General features: G+C 40.9%; 1 protein-coding gene across 1 annotated transcript in view; it reads left to right on the forward strand.

The window, feature by feature from the left end:
- MAP7 (microtubule associated protein 7) overlaps positions 1–17,188 on the forward strand; it is a 144,361-nt gene extending 127,173 nt beyond the window's left edge. The window contains exons 11-18 of the mRNA XM_077776140.1: positions 1,061–1,277; positions 2,358–2,525; positions 2,639–2,756; positions 3,154–3,204; positions 3,329–3,386; positions 5,873–5,975; positions 13,722–13,942; positions 15,668–17,188. Coding sequence (XP_077632266.1) covers positions 1,061–1,277; positions 2,358–2,525; positions 2,639–2,756; positions 3,154–3,204; positions 3,329–3,386; positions 5,873–5,975; positions 13,722–13,942; positions 15,668–15,678 — 947 coding nt within the window. The 3' untranslated portion in view covers positions 15,679–17,188. The remainder of the gene's footprint in view (positions 1–1,060; positions 1,278–2,357; positions 2,526–2,638; positions 2,757–3,153; positions 3,205–3,328; positions 3,387–5,872; positions 5,976–13,721; positions 13,943–15,667) is intronic.
- Positions 17,189–19,701: the final 2,513 nt, after the last annotated feature.

Here is a 19,701-nt window from a genome sequence, read left to right on the forward strand (position 1 = left end):
ACAGAATTTGTTTCAGAAGACCCAGTGGATCTCATCTCTGCCAGGCTAAACCAGACACGGTTCAGAATTTTAAAATCACCTGGAACTAGAGATTCAGTATTTTTTGTTGAAAATTGTCTTCATTCAAAAGTTTTCCCCTTAAGACTTAATTTGAAGATGGGGGTAGAAGCAAAGAAAGAATAGATGATTCAAGACAAGTGACAGGGTTGTTAGATAGTGAAAGTCCAATATTTGTTTGCATGGAAAAGGGTAGAAGAGAAAGGCCAAAAAGTGCCTGAGGGCAAAGAAAACCGTGTAGGAGCAGGAGACAGGGGAATCTTGAAAGGAGGGTCTAGAATGCTAGAGATCACATCTCACAGCGGTGCATCTGCGTGGGACTCCCTCCTGGATCCGCTCTCTCTGCCGTTTCCTGAGTCTGAATAAGGCCAGAGGACTTGGGCTCCATCCTGACATCAGTAGGGACAGTGGAGGCCCACATGTATGCGAAGCCTAGTGCCCGCTCCTGAAGAGGCCTGTGGCTCCTCCCACCTCAGACCTGGAGACCCCTCTGGGTAGACAAAAGGGACCTCTTCGCCCCGTGTCGTCTTCCCAGCCTGAATCTGGGCTCGTGGCAGGGACGCCGAGGATGCTCATAGAAAGGCTTTAGTCCTCTAGTAATGAATAGTCACTAAAGAGAAGGAATTTTTTTAATGTCATGAAAGGCAAATGGAAGATCTCATCTTCCTTTTGCTCCGGGTATAACTTCCCACAAAACCCAGCATGAGGCTCTGTACCGAGTACACATTCGATATATGCTGTTAACTGATTAACTTGTATGAAAGTAAGACTTGGTGACCGAGCGTGAGCTCTGCTGGATGGCTCACTTACACATGCACCTTTTTGTTATCTGTTGCTTGGTTACAAATAGAATACAGTGAAACCGTGAGAACACACGGTAATAAACATTCCCTTTTCTTTTATAATGATGAATTCTAGGCCTGGGGTGTGGGGAATGCTGGTTTTTGTTTTGTTCTTTGGGTTTTGTTTCCAATTGGTTTTCTCCTTGTACCTGTTTGTACAGCTGCTTCAGCGCCAGCGCCAGCCGCGGCCCCCGCTCCAGCGCCGGTCCCAGCCCCAGCCTCGCCATCCGCTGTGACTGCTAGCGCTTCTCCTAAGACCTCTGCGGGCACCACCGACCCGGAAGAGGCCACCAGGCTGCTAGCTGAGAAGAGGCGGCTGGCCCGAGAGCAGAGAGAGAAGGAAGAAAGGGAGAAGAGAGAGAGGGAAGAGCTGGAAAGGTAAAGCAGTGGCCGTGCTCAGTGAGCAGTGACCTCCTAGGGATTAAGTCTTCCCTCCGAGAGACAAGAGATGGTAGCAGTGATGACGGCGAACAGATTAGCTGCTTCACAATCGTGTCTCTGACCGCTAAGTGATTTTTTTTAAAAAACATTTTCTTAATATAATGACAGTGTCACAGCACTGATGGAGGAGAAAGTCTTAAAGGAAAAAAAAAATCGATCCATAATTTGCAATCCAGTTTCAAAAACTGAAAGAGTGGATTTGGGGTAATCCTTTCCAGGCTCTGAACAGTGTGCATATTTATATACATACATAAGTATGTACACACAGGCATCTATTTACATAATTATAAGCACAGTAGAGGTACAATTGTACAGGTTTTTTTTACTGAACATATTTCTGATCTCCATATTTCCTTATTATCTAATTACCATTTTAAAGCTGCATAATAAGAGTTCATGTCTTCTTCTAGATAGAACTCTGGAGAGTTGCTAGGTGAGAGTCAGGTGTCCGCATGATGGCCTGTAAGTATGCTGTCGGGACAGTTTGCTTAGTTGGCCTCATCCTGGGGCTTAAAAAACCAATGTCAGTGCAATTTTCTTCAAATGAGGGAAACAGCACCTGCTGGGGGGGGGGGCAGCAGCCCCTGTACTGGCAGCAAACTTGGGACGTGCCCTACCCTTGATCACAACAGGGAGCTCACATGGTCCATCTTCCTCCTGCTCCTGAAACGGAACATTATAACCTTTATTCACAAAGATTTCCTTGCGGGAAGGGGGTTGAATTTATTACTAAAATGTCACCGTAGTGGATTAAACAAGTCTCGGCCTTTAAGGATAGTTAAAATGCACACCCTTTCACAGAACAAGCGCTCCTCGAAATATTCGTGGTTGCATTTTCCTTCTGCTTCCCACAAGGCCACATGAGGCCCAGAAGGAAGAAGCACGGAACGTGGCTTCACATTTTGCCCCCGAACCACGCTGAGTGTCCCCCTCAGGCCTCAGAGCCGACTGGCCCTGCTGGAGCCCCCAACCCCCCCGAGCCTCTCTCCAGGGAGCCCCCCTCACGTCTTTTTGCAGACAAAAGCGAGAGGAGCTGGCGCAGAAGGTGGCAGAGGAGCGGGCGCGGCGCGAGGAGGAGGCCCGCCGGCTGGAGGCTGAGCAGGCCCGGCAGCGGGAAGAGCAGCTGCGCCTGCAGGCGGAGGAGGAGCGGGAGCGGCGCGAGCGCGAGGGCGNTGGGGGAGTCCAGTGTGGGGGGGCAGGTACTCCCCCCAGCCTCCACCTCCCGGGAGCACCCCTTCCCCTCTCCCCCCCACCCAAGGTTGGGGGGCAGTGGGCAACCCTGTTGGCCAGAAGCTCAGGCCAACTTGTTTCCAGAAGGAAGAAGAGGCTCGAGTTCGTGAGGAAGCAGAGAGGGTTCGGCAGGAGCGGGAGAAGCACTTCCAGAGAGAAGAGCAGGAGCGCCTGGAAAGAAAGAAGGTGATTGCATCTAAGGCAGAACCCTGGGATGCTAATAGTGCCCATTCTTCCCAGGCTTGAGGCCGTGGGAACACCCAGAGACTAGCTCACTGCTCTCAGAAAGCACGCGTGTTCTGCCCCTTCCAGATAATCGAGAGTAGCTCTCAGGATCCCTCATCTCCTCCAGAGCAATCAGGCTTCGTGATGGGGCCCTCACCGAAAACAGTTCCTTCTGACTCACCTGGCTTCAGTCAGTTCCAGCTTTGTGAATAAGGCCAGTTAAGACAAAGCAGTGGGTATTACAATTACCCCAAGTAACAGACGTGTTTTAATGACCCATTTGCTTAGTCAGTGAAATGTGCCAGGCTAGCCTTCTTTCTGGATCTGATCCCTTTGCTCAATTCTCCCTTCCTTGTAGCGACTTGAGGAGATTATGAAAAGAACGAGAAGAACAGAAGCTACAGATAAGGTACTGAGATGGCTGTTTTTAAACTATTCTTAAAGGCTTTTTTCCCCTTTCACTTGTAACTTTAATATTAAAAAGTCATATTTTTATTTCTTCTTTTTTTCTTTTTTTTTCTTTTTTTTTGTAGAAAACTGTTGATCAGAGAAATGGAGATGTAACCAAGGGAGCTCTCACTGGAGAAACAGGTACTTGCTTCAGTGAATTCAAATAAATTCCAATGTAGATAAGAGTTTTTAGATGGACTCCCTAGAGATCAAGATATTCCTTGATTGAGTACACACAAAAAAGTTACTCACTGACGCACAGAAGTGTAGGTGTGTGTCATCTAATGCACAGATTTTCCCCTTACGGAAAACTCTTGTATTTGTGGCAGGTGTTTTTTCACATTTGTTTATACTTTAATGGTGTGCTTAATATCTTAGGTCATTTTACATTATAAATATCCATATATAGAGATATATATTTGTATAGATCTATGTATATACAACATATTTATACACACATAAATATATACACACACATAATTAGAAGAATTTTGTTATAAAATTAAATTTCATTTATCACTTACTGTCTGCTAAAGTAGCATGTATTTCTATTTGCTCTTAAGGACGCTAAACTTCCACATTTTGAAAACTTGTATTTACAGCAGTTGTCAAAAAAGAATTTCTACCTTTTTAACTTCTGACTTAAGAATAGAATTACAATTAAAAATTTATTAAAATTTCATTAGAAAGTTGTTGAGACCTATAGGCTTTGGACAGAGATAATTAATTTCTTGCTAATTTTCCACGAAATTTGCTTAAATAAAAGTTGCCTTAGTGTGTTAGTTCCCAGGTTCAACTAGTATTTATTAAGGGGCCTCTTTGTGTCAGGTACATCCTGCATCCATTTTCTTGTTGAACTTCCACTGCAGCTTGTGAGGTCGAAGTGCTTTATCTTGGAGTCAGCAGGCATTTCCAGAAACCTGCCAGGTGCCAGGCCTCATTGCAGGTGCTGCGTGTCAGTGTGAACAGGACAGGCCGGTTCACTTCCCCCAAGGAGCAGCGTGACCGGCCCAGCTCACACAGCTGGAGCCCAAGCTTGTGACTCTTCCTCTGTGACCCCACGGGGTCTTCATGATTGTGCATGCAGATAGGTGGTAGGCTGCCCATCGTGTAGTCTTCCTCTTTCCTCATCTGCAGTATCAGTATGATAAGAAAGGACCAGAGATCCCTCGCTTTCCTTTGCTGTGTTTTTGTCTTTTAAGACTGGACTAAAGACCAAATGATTCATGATTCCTTCATAGTAGACTCTTCCTGGTTTTTAAAGATGCCCTAATTATATTTGTCCGGAAGGTAACCCTTGTGGTTGCCTGTTAATGCCACTGCATTATTAACAGGTTGTCTCCACGAATCTTGTAATACGTGGAGACCCTTCGAAGGCGTAACTCCCAATGATTCATCAGAATGAGGATTTTAGGATGTAAATTGCACCAACGTCAGGTTATTTGAGGGGCTGAGCTGTAGTTTGTCCGTGGCCAGGTTCCTGGGTTTTTTTCTTTGTTTTTCCACCTTCCCCCTTCCTGCTATTCCCCTAACAATTCTTTCAATATTCTTCGTACCTCAGCTTGAGAATTCACAGAGGCAAGAGGGAAGGTGAAACTTGCCAATCAGCCTATCCATGTTTATCAACACTCACAATAAGTCTGGTTTGAGTTAATACTGCCAACAAGGGCCTGAGGTTTATCTGGCTAACAAATACTCCTCTTTGCCCAGTCTCATGTGTGGTTGAGGGCTGAATGCTGTTGCCAGAGCTTCAAAGAGAATTCTAGGGCAGGCAGGCAGGTGAGTTTTCAGACCTATCAGAAATCTCCAAGGCTGCCTACTACTAGCTTTGCAAATTTTGGCATCTTCAATAAAGTCCAGTTCTCAGACTCCCTGTACCTCTAGAAGTGATACTGAGTTCGTGCTATGCTATGAAATAACACTTCCTTGGAATTATTTCAGTTACTCTCTCATGTCAAGCTGAAACCATAAACTGCCACAAATTTCCCCGGAACTCTGACCTTTATGAAGGCTTAACAAGACTAAAAGTAACACTGGTCCAGATTTTAGAGTCGGTCATCAGTATTGTTGGCTTTAGCTGGACTGTGGCATGGAGCACTGAATGAAGAGGTATCACAGTTACATACAATTCACTGGCTTTCCACTTGTGAAATCCCCGTCTTCTAGGTGCACCTAGAATTAAACTGAGTTTAAAAAAATATTTTTTATCACTAGAGGTAGTTCATGGTCACTTGCTTTGGATCTAAAGATACTCACACTGTCTGCCTGATCAAGTGAGCTTACTGCTATCTTCATCAAGTGCTTTGGTTTCAACATTATATACTTTTTGTCCAAAGTCAATTGAGCAACCAAAACTAACACCAACACTGATTTCTACCCTCATATTGTGCTGGACACCATTGTAAGTACTTTGCATATGTTAATACCTTTAATTGTCACTATAGTCTGTGAGGTAAGTATTCTTATTCATGAGGAAACCGAGACACAGTTTGTGGCCTGCCCAAGGTCACATAGGTGGTAAGTAGCAGAGCCAGGATATAAATGCAGGCATTCTGGCTCCTGGGGTTTGGGTTTGATAATAGAGTAGTAGTAACCCTTCGTTCCATCCTCTCTGCTGTTATGTTCAGTGGTATCTGCACTTCCGTGTATGACAAACTCTCCAGGAAATGGAGAACCAGTGGCCAGCCCACATGCGGTTACCTCACACCAACCAAAAGTGACTGTGGAGAGGTGAGTTAGACAACTGGGCCTTCTTTACTGATCCACACGAGAGCAGAGCACTTATCCCAACAGCACCACTTAGGCCTGACAGAGTTGCAAAGTGTTAACATAAAGATTTATTTTTACTTAGGTTCAGTGATTTTTGGTAGAGCTAGTAATTCTGTACTCAGAGAAAGGGAAAATATCTTTTTACTTGAGTCTTTAAATATGAAAGGTTTGGGATGCCTGGGTAGCTTATTGGGTTAAGTGTCTGACTCTTGATTTTGACTCAGGTCATGATCTCATGGTTGTGGGTGGACAGCTCAGGTCACGATCTCAGGCCATGGGCTCAGGTCATGATCTCATGTGCTGAGTGTGGAGCCTGCTTGGGATTCTCTCTCTCCCCTTCCTACTACATCTCTCTCTCTCTCAAAATAAACTACTAAAAAATATATGTAGATAGTCAGGTCTGTGTGTGCCTATTAAAGAAAATTATAGAGAGGAACTTGTTTGCATATATTTAACATGATCTAGACCATATTCACACCCTTTGATGGCACATAACTGCTGTATTTTCACCATACAGAATATTCTAGTAAGTCACAGTTGGTTCTCCAGTAAAATAATTTAGATGCCACTAATTCTTATATTGGTAGTAGCGCTTCTTATAGAAGAAACAAGCAGTTGCTAACAAAAGTCAAGAAAGAAGTAAGGGTTGAAAACAGATGGCCTTTCTCTCCTTGGCATTTGTATCGACAACATCATAAGAGCACTCTCAAAAATGAAAAAATCATGATAATCCTAGCCTGGGCCTAAACATCTAGTCATAGAGAACTTTTAGAAATATTTGTAATACTGTTCAAAAATTTCAGCCATGGACTTTTTTTTAACTTACTTATTTTATATGAGTTATCCTGTCTTTAATGCCAGAGTCTTTGCTGCCATCAGAGAATTGAAAGTCCTCAAGTTAATTTTTTTCTTAATCCAAAAACACACACTGCACAAGATTTTATAATATTGGCAGCAATGAAAAGATAAGTCATCCTAAGATAGACATCCTAAGATGTTCATAAGTAATAAGACATCCATTGGTATCTTTCTGGAACAGTAAAATCTTAATTTTTCCACTATAATATCAGAGAGAAGAATTTTCCTAAGAGAGATCTTATTAATAAGCTGTCACCTATGTTGAATAAATTTATTGTCGTCATTAGCCAAGATATATATTAAATCATACTTTATTCTTTTAGTTACAGCTTGATTTTCAAATAAAATATTCATCCCCAGCCACTGTAATTTATGATGTTCAATTCATCACTTTAAAAAAGGAGACTTAGGAAAGAAAAAGTACCACAGAGAGAACTACATTATTATGATAAGGAAATGTTTATTAAGCCACTGATAATTTTATCTGATCAATAACATTAGTTTACACATTAGCTGACTTTTTTCAGTGGTAAAATCATCAAGCAATTAATCATTATATATAAAAATACCTGAAATATAAGATTACTATGTAGGCGGACATAGATGATATTTTCTTTTAGCCTCTACACACAGAAAAGCAACAGTTTATAATTAAAAAGTACAGCAATATGACCTTACTGATGTCATCCATCTTTACCCAAGTGACAAATTGTCCTTTGTCATACATGTAGTATGATCTCTGTCAACCATTGGAAAAATATAAGCATAGACTTTTGTACTGTCGCCTAACAATATAGGCAGGTCCTGATTAGTATCAAATAAAAACATTAGCGTATAATACTAGAATGACCTTAGGCGATTAAATTTATTGGCCCAAGTGTATATCCACTTGAAGGAAAAAAAAATCCTAGCAGATTCTCAGAGTTATACAAGAGTTACTGTTTTCACAAAGATAAACTTAGGTTTAAAACTTTGATAGCTCAGGGGCTTCTGGGTGGCTCCGTCGGTTAGGTTGGCCGACTTCCACTCACATCACGATCTCATGGTTTGTGAGTTCGAGCCCCATATTGGGCTCTGTGCTCACAGCTCAGAGCCTGGAGCCTGCTTCAGATTCTGTGTCTCTCTCTCTCTCTCTCCCCTCCCCTGCTCACACAGTGTCTCTCTCAAAAATGAATAAACATTAAAAAAATTTTTTTAATTAAAAAAATACAGAAATAGTAGATGTAAAGAGCAGCCACATCCCTGGGCCATACCCAAGGAAGAGTTGCCTGCCCTAGGGCTTCCATTTCAGACCTTGCTGGAGAAGGTATGGCTGTGACTCATTAGATGATGAAGAAGTTGCTGTGTTTCTTTTTTTTTTTTTTTTAATAGTTCATAGTCAAGTTGGTTTCCAGCCCGAAGTTGCTGTGTTTCTTGATGGTAGAACTTGGCAGATACCTACCCTGTAGAATGCTTGGGAAGGCTGTTCACCAAGAGGTGTCTCAGCAGAGGCAGAGACTTGTCTACCACAAGTCGGCCCTAGAGAGGTGCTGGGAGAGGCCCTTCTTGCTGCCACGGTGGGGCTGGCTGCAGAGGAAGCCCCATGTGGCAGAGGACAGCCACTGGGAGCGCCACAGGGACATGCTGCAGCAGCCTGTCGAGCAAGCACAACCAAACCAGGAAGCACAGTTTTCCTTGTGCAGTGTCTCTCCAGCAGCCTTAAATGGTGAATCTTGAAGACTGTGCCAGCTGGCAAAGGAAGATTACCAAAAGGGCCCTGATCCACCTGGGTGGCTCAGTCGGTTGAGACCTGACTCTTGAATTCGGCTCAGGTCATGATCTCACAGTTGTGGGATCAAGCCCTGTGTCAGGCTCTGTGCTGACAGTGTGGAGCCTGCTTGGGATTCTCTCTCCCTGTCTCTCTGCCCCTTTCCTGCTTGTACTTTCTCTCTTTCTCAAAATCAGTAAATTAACATCAAAAGAAAAAAATTTTTAAAGGGCCCAGATCTAGTTTCAGAGCAGGAATGAAGGATAGAAAAACAAAAGAAAACAATACCTGACAAGTTTACCCTATCTTTAAAAAGCCTTCTCAGCTCTTTGTCATTTTAGGCCTATTTCTCTAGAGATTCTTCAGCATGAGTGTGAGGTTGAGGAAGCAGAGTTTTAGAACCAAAAGTCCCAGGCTGGATTCCCTAGTTTCATTTCTGTTCTCAGACTTTGGGATTAACCTACTTAAGTAAGACTTAGTTTTCTCATCTAGACATGAAGAAGTTTTTTCTCCCAGAGTACTGGAGGGTTCATTGAAATATCATCTGTGATGGCGCTCTGACAACCGTTGTACTATACCAGTGGCAGATTGTATTTTACCTTTATCTCTGTCAAGTACGGTGTCCAGAAGACACTAGACGCTGGTGTAGCCGCAGTATGTAATGTTATAGAAAAATGCTTTTATTGTATCTGATAGCATACCTTTTCATGCCTCTCATTTTATTCGCCTTTTCTTTAACCACAAAAACATGAGGAATAGATCTCTTACCTCCATTGTGACTGACTGCTCTTCATCTTCTGAGGATGGTGCAGTTTACTGGTCTGTAAACCCACTGCTTTTATGTTGCTTACAGTTAATGATTTTTTTCCTGTTATCCTCAAGGGATTATTCTTACAACTTGCATTTCCCAGAATAAATATTATCTGGATACTTAAATTTTTCCTCTTACTTGTCTTCCAATTATTATAAAACTAGTGTTAGTTAGCACTGACCCCTGAGGCTACCTGCCACTCAGACTCTCCCACCGGGAGAAGGACCTGCTCATACTGACCTTTCATACTCTTCCCTATAAGACGATTTCCCCGCTCATACCCCCTTTGCTTCAATGGGGGCAAATTATTTTTTTAAATGCTTTTAAATACTTTTACTTCTGAAATCCTGTCATTTAAAGTTACAAGCAAATCACATCCATGGATGTTCCCTTTTACCCTCAGTTTCAAGTCAACCTTGAAATCACTTCCCAAGTCATTGTTTTTCACCTGAGTGCATTACGGTCAGTGAAGCATTCCATAATTCTTGTAATCCATCAATATGTTTATCAGATACCTTACAGTGCACCCAAAGTGAAGTCCTAGATCCCTCCACCCTGCTCACTAGGGAGTGATTTAACTGGAGATTAACTGGAAATCACTAATTGGAGATTCACAAAGTCCCTTCTGAGGAACCTGACATGGGTGACCCTCTGTGGAAATCTGTCACGACAAATGCTGTCAGCACTGCGGCAGAGTTTATTCTCACTAGAAAACTCCACTCCTAAGAATGAATATTTTTAGTTCAGAATCGGAGAAGTTCCACTTTTCCTACTGCCTCGGCTACCTAATACATTGGTTTACCTTGTTTTCAGGCAAAATAAATGAGTGTGGTAAACTGAGTTACATTCATCTCTCCTTCCCCCTGGAGATATGTCAGCACAGTGTCTGGCAGCACCCTGGAATAACAGTGTCCTCCTAGTATTTTCTAGCATCTAGTACTAGGACTAGCAAGCATTCTTGGTGCAGAGAAACCCTGCACCAGGTGCAGCCTGAACCTTACTTCAGCCTCAAGGGGCCTGAGTGACATTTCTGGCCTCTGTGGTTTCTCCTGCTCGCAGCCTTTGGTGTGCAGTGCTTTTAAAGCCTGAAAGCAATTCTCCTTGCCCAACAGGACAATAGGTAGGTTGAAGAGGGTTGAAGTTACCAAAATTCTGGCCAGCTTTTAAAGATACAAAGAAATAAATGAGCCGGGGCAGGATGATTCTTATTCCAGAAACCATTTATCGTTCTTGAGAATGAGTATAGAGGTGGAGCCCGTAAGATGGAGGAGAGTATTTATTTGTGGGTAAGAAACTTAGCTTTGGAACATGAAACAGAGGATTCAGATGAATGTGTGAGTACAAGTGTGTATGGCGTATGGAGGAGGGAGGACAGACATAAAGTCTCTCAGGTCATTATGATATACTCTTCGACCCCCAGCAGAGAATCTAGTCTAGTAGCTAAAAAAAATTCTCATGAGCTACTACTGTCTTACCCTGCTAATACCCAGAAGATATTTCATGCCTGTTCTTAGCCCTGGGCCCTGTCTTTTCAATAAAATGATCCTTCTCTCTTAAAGGATTTGTAGTGATTTTGACTTTTGACCTAGAGGTTTTCCTCCAAATCTTAGAAGTTTATAATTATTTTTAGTTTCCCCCAAGGGGAAAATAACATTCCCATGCACCTGTCATTCAAACAGAAGGAAATGTATCACTTTTAATTTTAAAGTTATTTGCTATAACAAGATAGTAAATGTTAATAAGAAAGAATAAGGTCCTGGCTACAATAAGCTATATGGACGGTCAGATTCCCACCACAGACCTAGCCCCATTCCTCAGGCAGATTTTTTATTAAATAGTCTTTACACACAATGTGGAGCTTGAACTCACAGCTCCCAAAATCAAGAGTCATATGTGCTGCACTAACTGAGCCAGCTAGGTGTCTGCCCTCAGGTGGATCTTAGACTGACCAAGCAAAGTACATAGCCTTCAAGACTCTTGCACCCAGCTTTGGCTGCCAGAATATGACCCAAAAAAAGGAATTCAAAACCTGGTGATCTTACCCTGAGAGGACATACAGATGTCTACTCCCTAACCCCAGGGACTTCATTTTCAGCTTTATAGTTTCTGCTGGTCACTGTGTCTTTTGAACATATAGTAATTGGTCATCCAAAGCATACAGCTCAATCATCCCTTTAATTGCTAACAAGGAAGAATGGGTGTGGAGGTCAGCTAGGAGTGGGAGGGGAAAATGAAGTCAACTGTTGACTCAAGTCTGGGTTGGTGTTGCCATTCCACCTGTTAGCACACGCAAGCCTGGAAGGTGACGGCAGCGATAACCAAGGAACGAAGCTTAGAGACACACTCCTCTTCTGTATCTTTTGCCAAAACGTCTACTGAAAATCTCTTTGGGATGAGAACCAAAACTGTTTCCCTGGTTACAGAAAGCCTGTAGGTGTTGGGAAAGAACCTGGAAGCTGGGTGTGGTGGCTGGCCCAGCACTTAGAACAGCGATGTCAGGCATTTGTGTGCCTGTGTGCGCACGCATTAGTGCACGTGCATACCCACGCTCCTGCAGACTACTGTGATGCAAACCTCCTTGGTGAAATAGCAAAAAAGCACCATCATACTCTGAGTCTGTATAATGTTTTTATGTTATTTTTCACAGACTTTTGCAAATAATACTTCAGTATACCCTGCAATACCTTGTGAGACACTTAGGACAAGCTTTCNCCTAAAAAAAAATGCAATGGAAAAATTGGATATATGTTACCATTTAGGGAGGAGACAGAAAGAGATGAATTGACTTGTTAAAGTTCAAGCAGTTGGCATTATACTACAGATCCGTTATTCTGATCTTTGGCCTCTTTTCATAGACCTCTTTCTATAGGTAAATATTCAGCTGACGATCAGTATGTGTTAGATGTTAAAACCTTCACAATTTTTGCTTCATGTTCTTAGTCTTTTTCATCTTCCATTTGACAATTTTAACTCTAGAATTTTGTCAAATAGGGTCTTTTTATTTTTTTTGCATTTACTTATTTTTGTGAGAGAGAGAGAGAGAGGAAGAGAGAGAACAAATGGAGGAGGAGCAGAGAAGGAGACACAGAATCCAGAGCAGGCTCCAGGCTCTGGGCAAGCTGTCAGCACAGAGCCCGATGCGGGGCTTGAACCCATGAACCATGAGATCATGATCTGAGCCAAAGTCAAACACTCAGCCAACTGAGCCACCCAGGTGCCCCTAAAGTTTATTTATTTTGAGAGAGAGAGTGTGCAGGAGTAGGGCAGAGGGGGAGGAGAGAGAAAGAATTCCAAGCAGGCTCCACCCTCAGCACAGAACTCGACGTGGGGCTCGATCCCACGATTGAGAGATCACAACATGAGCCGATATCAAGAATCAAACATTTAACCAAAACCGAGCCACCCAGGCACCTCAAATAGGGTCATTTTGAGTTGCACACTGAACAAATTATGAAGATTGCAAATACTGTTTACTGCTGCCCTCAGAAAAAGTGAATAATTAATATAGCATTCATTTGCACAGGCATTGTTTTTGCTGCATTGTAAGGCATAATAATGAACATATAAGAGAGTTTCAGTTTGGTTTTAGAAGTTCTAAAGAGAGGAAAAAAACAGAGAAACTGAAGGTAGAAAATTAAGGATTTGATGGCCAGTTAAATGTACCTCAAAAATAGATCCAAGATATTAAGCATGAATTAATGAGAATCAGGTTCTAGTCAGCAGCTGTTTTTAAGGGGCAAAGGTAAGGTTGGTCTTATACAATTTACCTATAAAATTATGTACATGTTTGAGGAAGCCAGGGCTACCCAGAAAAAGCTAGAATTTGAATAGCCATGTAGTATATAAAATGCCATAATGAACAAAACACAGGACCAGAGATCAGGAGGTCATGTATTCAGTTTGGACCGTGTCTCAGTAGTTCTGTGACTCTACAGATTATCCCCCTGAATCCCCTCATCTTTGAAGTAAAGAACCAAACAAGGGCTACTGTTTATCAAGCAAAGGTGTGTGAAAATGCCTGCAGTAGAAATTGTTAAATGTGGTTGAAATAATGATCTATTCTAAGCGATAAATTATTCCATTTGATAAATTTTTATAACAAAAAAACAGATGTTTACAAATAAGAATGTCAAATGTGTCAAAATTCACCATTTTTGTGAATGATACGGTCAACCCATCTAACATTTGATTCTAAAATTCTAAAATTTATTATACAGTAGTTTTTGTGTTTTAATGTGTTTTCCAATTTTAATGCTAATTCCTTTCCATTTTGATTTTTCAAATTCCGTAGTACTCCCAATTTGGAAAAACAACCAAGTGAAAATGGAGTATCTGTTCAGAATGAAAATTTTGAGGAAATTATAAATTTACCCATTGGATCTAAATCATCCAGATTAGATGTCACCAACGAGAGCCCAGAAATTCCTTTGAATCCAATTTTGGCCTTTGATGATGAAGGGACACTTGGGCCCCTGCCTCAGGTAGATGGTGTTCAAACACAACAGACAGCAGGTAAGCTCGCCTTGAGAAACCATCACAAATATGTGACGCTGAATGAGGGAATGCGCCTTCTGCAGTGTGACTATGACATATGGCAGTGAGATCACATGGAAAAGATTGTATATAGGTCATAGAAATTGAATTCTGAATTGGATTGGGGAGTTTCTTGGGCCTCTCCTGTTCTCCCAGCTAGTAGCACAGATCCAGTCTGCAGCACCCACTGGGTGTCCATCAACTTCTCACAGGGCAGACCTCATTGCCAGAACATGCTTTGCAAAGACAAGCACTTAATGTCTTGTCATAACATAGGAACCATTGGGCCTAGACCCCCCCAACTAGTGTGTTTTCCCATCTTCCCCAGATCTTCAGCTATATGAAGACTGCCATCATGCGCTTGCATTTTTCTCTTATTCAGGTTTAGCAGCTTAGATGATAAACTATTGTCCTTTTTAAATGTAATAAGATAGTTAGATTTTAGGGAATTGGTCACTTATTCAGAACTAGGAGTGTATGAGCCCAGTGGTCTTTCTATCCTTTGTTGAGTGACGGTAAGCTGTTGTTGAAACTACCAATGGCTCTTTCTCATACTATCTCTGGGACTCACACTTGAATTCTTTGTGCAAAAAGAACAATAGCTTTATGTGATGCAAAGAAGTAAGGAGCAACATCAGAAGTTACCAACTCGGGTCACAGCAGCTCAACAACACAGTCTCATCAGTCTTAAAATTAGGGGGCATATTCCCAGCTCTGTCTCTTTTCAAACCTGTTTGAGTTCTGTCCAGTTTCTCTTCCCAGCAGATCACTTTCATGCATTGACCACCATCCCTTCATACTTTTATGAACAGATCTGGCCAGATTCAGCATATTTAAATGGAGTCAGTACACAATTATTTGTGGTCAAATTTTGTGTCTTTTAGATTCCATCTATGAACTTACAACAAATATTTTCCAATTTAACTAGCTGGACAACTCCATGTTGAGGCATCTATCCAAATGAAGCTAGCCTTTTTTCCTTCTCTAGAACACTAACCATGGGGGTATAATTTCACTTTAATGATCCACTTTTCTATATTGTTCAAGGAAGCTATTAGGTCCATCCCAGATCTGACATTTGTCAGCCAGTGGAAATAATCTGATTACGGGCATGTTAGTGGATGTTCTGCTGGTACAGCTTTCCACTCTGTCATGTCACAGATTCACAGAGGGGGAAGGGGCCTCCAGATGACCTGCTGCTTCATGTGCCAGGCTTTACCTCACCTTTTGATCTATCTCTCATTTCATTTTCACTGTTCTTACTCTTCTATAACTTCTATAAGAACACAGTCCAGTGTCTGTGACCTTAAATGGTAAGAGGGTTCTTTTGGGGTCATGACTGTTTTTCAACAAACACTTATTGGACCTCTGATGTATGTCTGGAGCCTGAAGTATCAAGTACAAAGGATACAAGACCAATGAATAGTAGTCCCTAACTTCACAAAGAAAAGTACAGTTGATGTATGTCATTTAGAAAAGTAGATGATATAGTTTAAGTTCAAGTAAAGGAAGGGGACATGTGTTTTCCTGCTAGTGGTAGAATTTGTTAAAATACAAGATTCTGGAAAAAAAATCACTTATTCTTATATAAGAAAATATATAGAAAAGCACAGTAGTTTTAGAAATGTAAGATTTAATCATAGTATTCTTTAAATAAGATTCTAGATAAATACTAATTTGTTTTTTTTCTGTCTCCTGATATAGAAGTTATATGAGCATTTCTTCTGAAGAACCAAAGCAGAAATTTAGTAAGAATTTCTACAATTAACAGAATTCCTTCCATGCTATAAAGGAGCATCCCCATCCTCCAGTTTTCTAAAGATTTCTTGACCATCCTTTTGAAAAGACTTTATTAAAGCCAGCTAAAGACAACAGACTGGATAGCTTTTCTAATAATTTTCGCCAATAGAGAAAAAGAAATTTTCCTTATCCTTCAGTACTTTAAAAAGGCTTTTTCCAACGTGCTCCTTCTTAGCAAATCAATATTTTTCTGCATTCTCTAAAAGACAAGGAACATTTGGCTATTAAAAAAAAAAATGGGCTGACTAGGCATGATTTTTCACGTAAATATTTTGGTCTTTAAAAGCTAATGTAAAATTGGCACAAAAATTTTACCTTTTACAATATAATACTTGAAAAATAAGTACCTCTTTGCTCTACAAGTAGAATAGGAGAGGTGTTTAAATTAAGCCTGTTTAAATATTACTGCAAAGAGTTCTATTTGTAGAAGCAACTATAGGCAGATTACCAGGTTCTTGTAAATGCAGTTTGTACATGGACTTTCTGCAGACCCAGCTGTCACATTCTTGCATCTCCTTTTGCAAAAACATACTAAATGGTTTTAAAATGTGAAAAAAACACATTATTTTTTCAGAACAAGAAAATATACTGTCCTCTTAAATAATGTATTTATAAAATTTTTCAAGATAAACTAATCAAATAAATTAGAACAACGTAACACCATTGCAAACTTTGATTTATTAGATACATTCCTTATGTTACCATGGAGAGAATGTTAGCAACGATTCAGGGCTATTTCTGATGTCTGTATATTGCTGCTGTTCCCAGTGATGATGGGACTTACCTTTGCCTTACCTAATCACAAATTATGTTGGGGGGGATAAAGATTTAATATTTCTTTAAATAAAAAAAAGAATTTGGTATTGCTCGTTTAAGAGCAATGAAAACATGATGGAACGTTGACTGTGTTTGGCATACACAGAGCACTGTGCAGGACACCTGCACAAATGTCCTCATTCTCTGTGGGACCCGTCAGCTGTGACTTGTCACTCTTCCTCAATTTTGCTGCTGAGCTTAGCCGTAAAAAGCTGTACTCTCATTTTCTAATATAAATTCAATTTTATTTTGCCATTTTTAGAAACTAATAACAAAATATTGGAGAGGGGACTCTGAGGGAACACATTTTTTTTCTTTATGGCGTGTTTCAAAAGGTAAACTCCTGGCACTATAAGATGCTGGCTTTCTTAAAAGAGGAATTGGTTAATCTATATGGAATGAGAAACTATTCATTTATTGAACGATATCCTTAAAATCCAAGCTATAGTAACAGCTGTAATTTGTGAAAACATTAATTTGGGGGTTTTCCCTGTTCTCAGTTGTCCTTGTACACATAGTCATATTAAAAAAAAAAATCTGTTCAACAAAGTTGTTTTATTTGTTTAAGTCAACCTAGCATGAAACACCAAATAAAATGTGTTTGACATAGTTTTTACTTTTAGGTTTCTCATATGTTACAACTTCACTTGGATTGATTCTTGGGTTTTCAAATTGTGCTTCATTCAGTCTCAGTGACACTCTCCAGTTTCCTCTGAACAGGAGTATAGAACAGGTTTATTTAAAATTTAGGACAATAGTTCTGTTTGGGCTGGGTTTTCCTGGTTTTGTTTGTGGTTGGTTGGTTTATTTATTTATGAGAGAGCAAGTGAGGGAGGGGCAGAGAGAGAGAGAGAGAGGGAGAGAGAGAATCCCAACCAGGCCCCACACAGCACAGAGCCAGGTGCGGGCTTGATCCCATGAACCATGAGATCATGACCTGACCTGAAGTCAAGAGTGGGACACTTAACCGACTGAGCCACCTAGGTGCCCCTATTCATATTTTCAAATTTGAGGAATCATTAACAAACAGCCTTCTAAATGGGGTGCCTGGATGGCTCAGTCAGTTAAGTGTTCCACTTTGGCTCAGCTCACGATCTCACGGTTTGTGAGTTTGAACCCCCTGCATTGGGCTCTATGCTCACAGTTAGCTCAGAGGCTGGAGCCTGCTTTGGATTTTGTGTTTCCCTCTCTCTGTCTCTCCCCTGCTTATGCTCATGCTCTATCTCTCTCTCTCAAAAATAAATGTTAAAAATTTTAAAAAGACAACAGCCTTCTAAGTAATCCAGTTTTAACTAAAAGTGATACAAAACTAATTATATACCTTTTAATGTTTGTTTATTTTTGAGAGAGTGCGAGCAGGAGAGAGGCAGAGAGAGAGGGAGACACAGAATCTGAAGCAGGCTACAGGCTCTGAGCTGTCAGCACTGAGCTCGACTCAGGGTTCAGATTCATGAACTAGAAGATCATGACCTGAACTGAAGTTGGATGCTTAACCACCTGAGTCACTCAGGTGCCCCCAAATTAATTATATTTTAAAACATGATATTACCAGAGGATGACCTTGACCTTTACGATGGCTTGATTGCCTTCTGTCCAGCTCTTAAAGGTCAGTATTCACCTGCTGATCTTAAAGAGATCTTCAGGAGGTAGTACATCATGGGCAGTACTCAGGAATCAGATATGACCCTCAGCATGGAATGAGAATAGATGAGCTTTTCATTTCTTTTTCACATCATTGTAGACTGTCTGGAGCAATGTAGTCACCAAGCCCCAGGTCACTTAGTAGAGAGTGGCCACTTTTACTGAAAGTGGTAAAATAGGTCTCCTCTTGCATAACCTAATTACCTGGTGGTATATTACAATAAAAGCAAATCTAAAACAGAGCTCTCTCACATGAATAGATATTTATTAGTAAGCAGGGCCTTTAGAAAGCTTAGATAAGTTCTTTCTCTACTCATAATCCAACAAACACCTTGAGCAAGACGCACAGTAAAGCAGAAGCAGTGATACTCTTAGGTCAGGTTTACTTAACCGGACTGAATCAGGCAATGCAATCTTAAATGTGTGAGGCTGGGGAAAGACGGCACAGAACTAGATCGGAAGTACTAATCAAAGTCTTGAGTTGCAGAGTCTTCCATATTCTTATACCTTGTTTCATGTATTTTGCTTCTAAAACTTTTTCTAGGCAACCACTTACCTTTCGAGTTCCATTCACCAGTGAAAAAGTACTGACCTGCCTTATGCTAATTAACAGTGGTATAGATTTAGATGACAGTATTTAAAACACCCAGCCACTAGACTGGAGTCCTTCAAATGTTATCTGACCTAGTCCTGGGATAAGATTAAAGTTACATGCACATATACATCACAAAGTTGATACTAAAACATTTTGAAATAAATTATTGCATATTAAAATACAACAGGCGCCAATAAATTCTCCATTATTTTGCATTTTTGTAACTGATGGAAATTAACTATGGGCCTACATCTGATTGTGAATAGATCATTAAAAGGCATGATGAAATAACTATCAGATCAGATTACAAAAAGGAGTTTTTTAAAATGTCCTTTGAAGAAATTTCATGCCCCCACCCTGTTCCTCTTTTCACTCAGCAGCCCCCTAAGGCCACTCATTACTTGAGGTGGTCATTTTGTCACATCCTTTGGTATCTCATTAGTTTGGGGTGAAAAGTCTTGCAAGAAGAGAGAAAAGGATCAGCATGTGAACAGAAAGTGCAATTTTAAATCATTACAAATTAAACATTCTGTTAGTAACTATTTCCTTGGTATTACTTGAGGTTTTTGTGTTGCTAGGCTTGAGTACATTTTAGAAGTTAAAAGTACTTTTAGTGATTAGTGCCAAGATTGGTAACATTCAAAAGAGGGGGAAAACTGTTGTTTAAAAATATATGTTAAAAACATAAGTAGGAATGACAACCACTTTTGAATTATTGGCTCTCTGGTAATACCTTGCAGAAGACTAAAAGGAGAGGAGGGTTAGGAGATGGGACCTCATGTTGGAAGCGATAGAACGGTGAAGAGCTAGCACCTGGTGTTAGCATTAGGTCTGAATACCAGGTCTGCACCAATGAGCCACAGGAGGGGTGATTAGTTACTAGTGT

The sequence above is a fragment of the Crocuta crocuta genome, unplaced genomic scaffold (genome assembly GCF_008692635.1).
Source record: "Crocuta crocuta isolate KB4526 unplaced genomic scaffold, BGI_CrCroc_1.0 scaffold25, whole genome shotgun sequence".
NCBI lineage: Eukaryota > Metazoa > Chordata > Mammalia > Carnivora > Hyaenidae > Crocuta > Crocuta crocuta.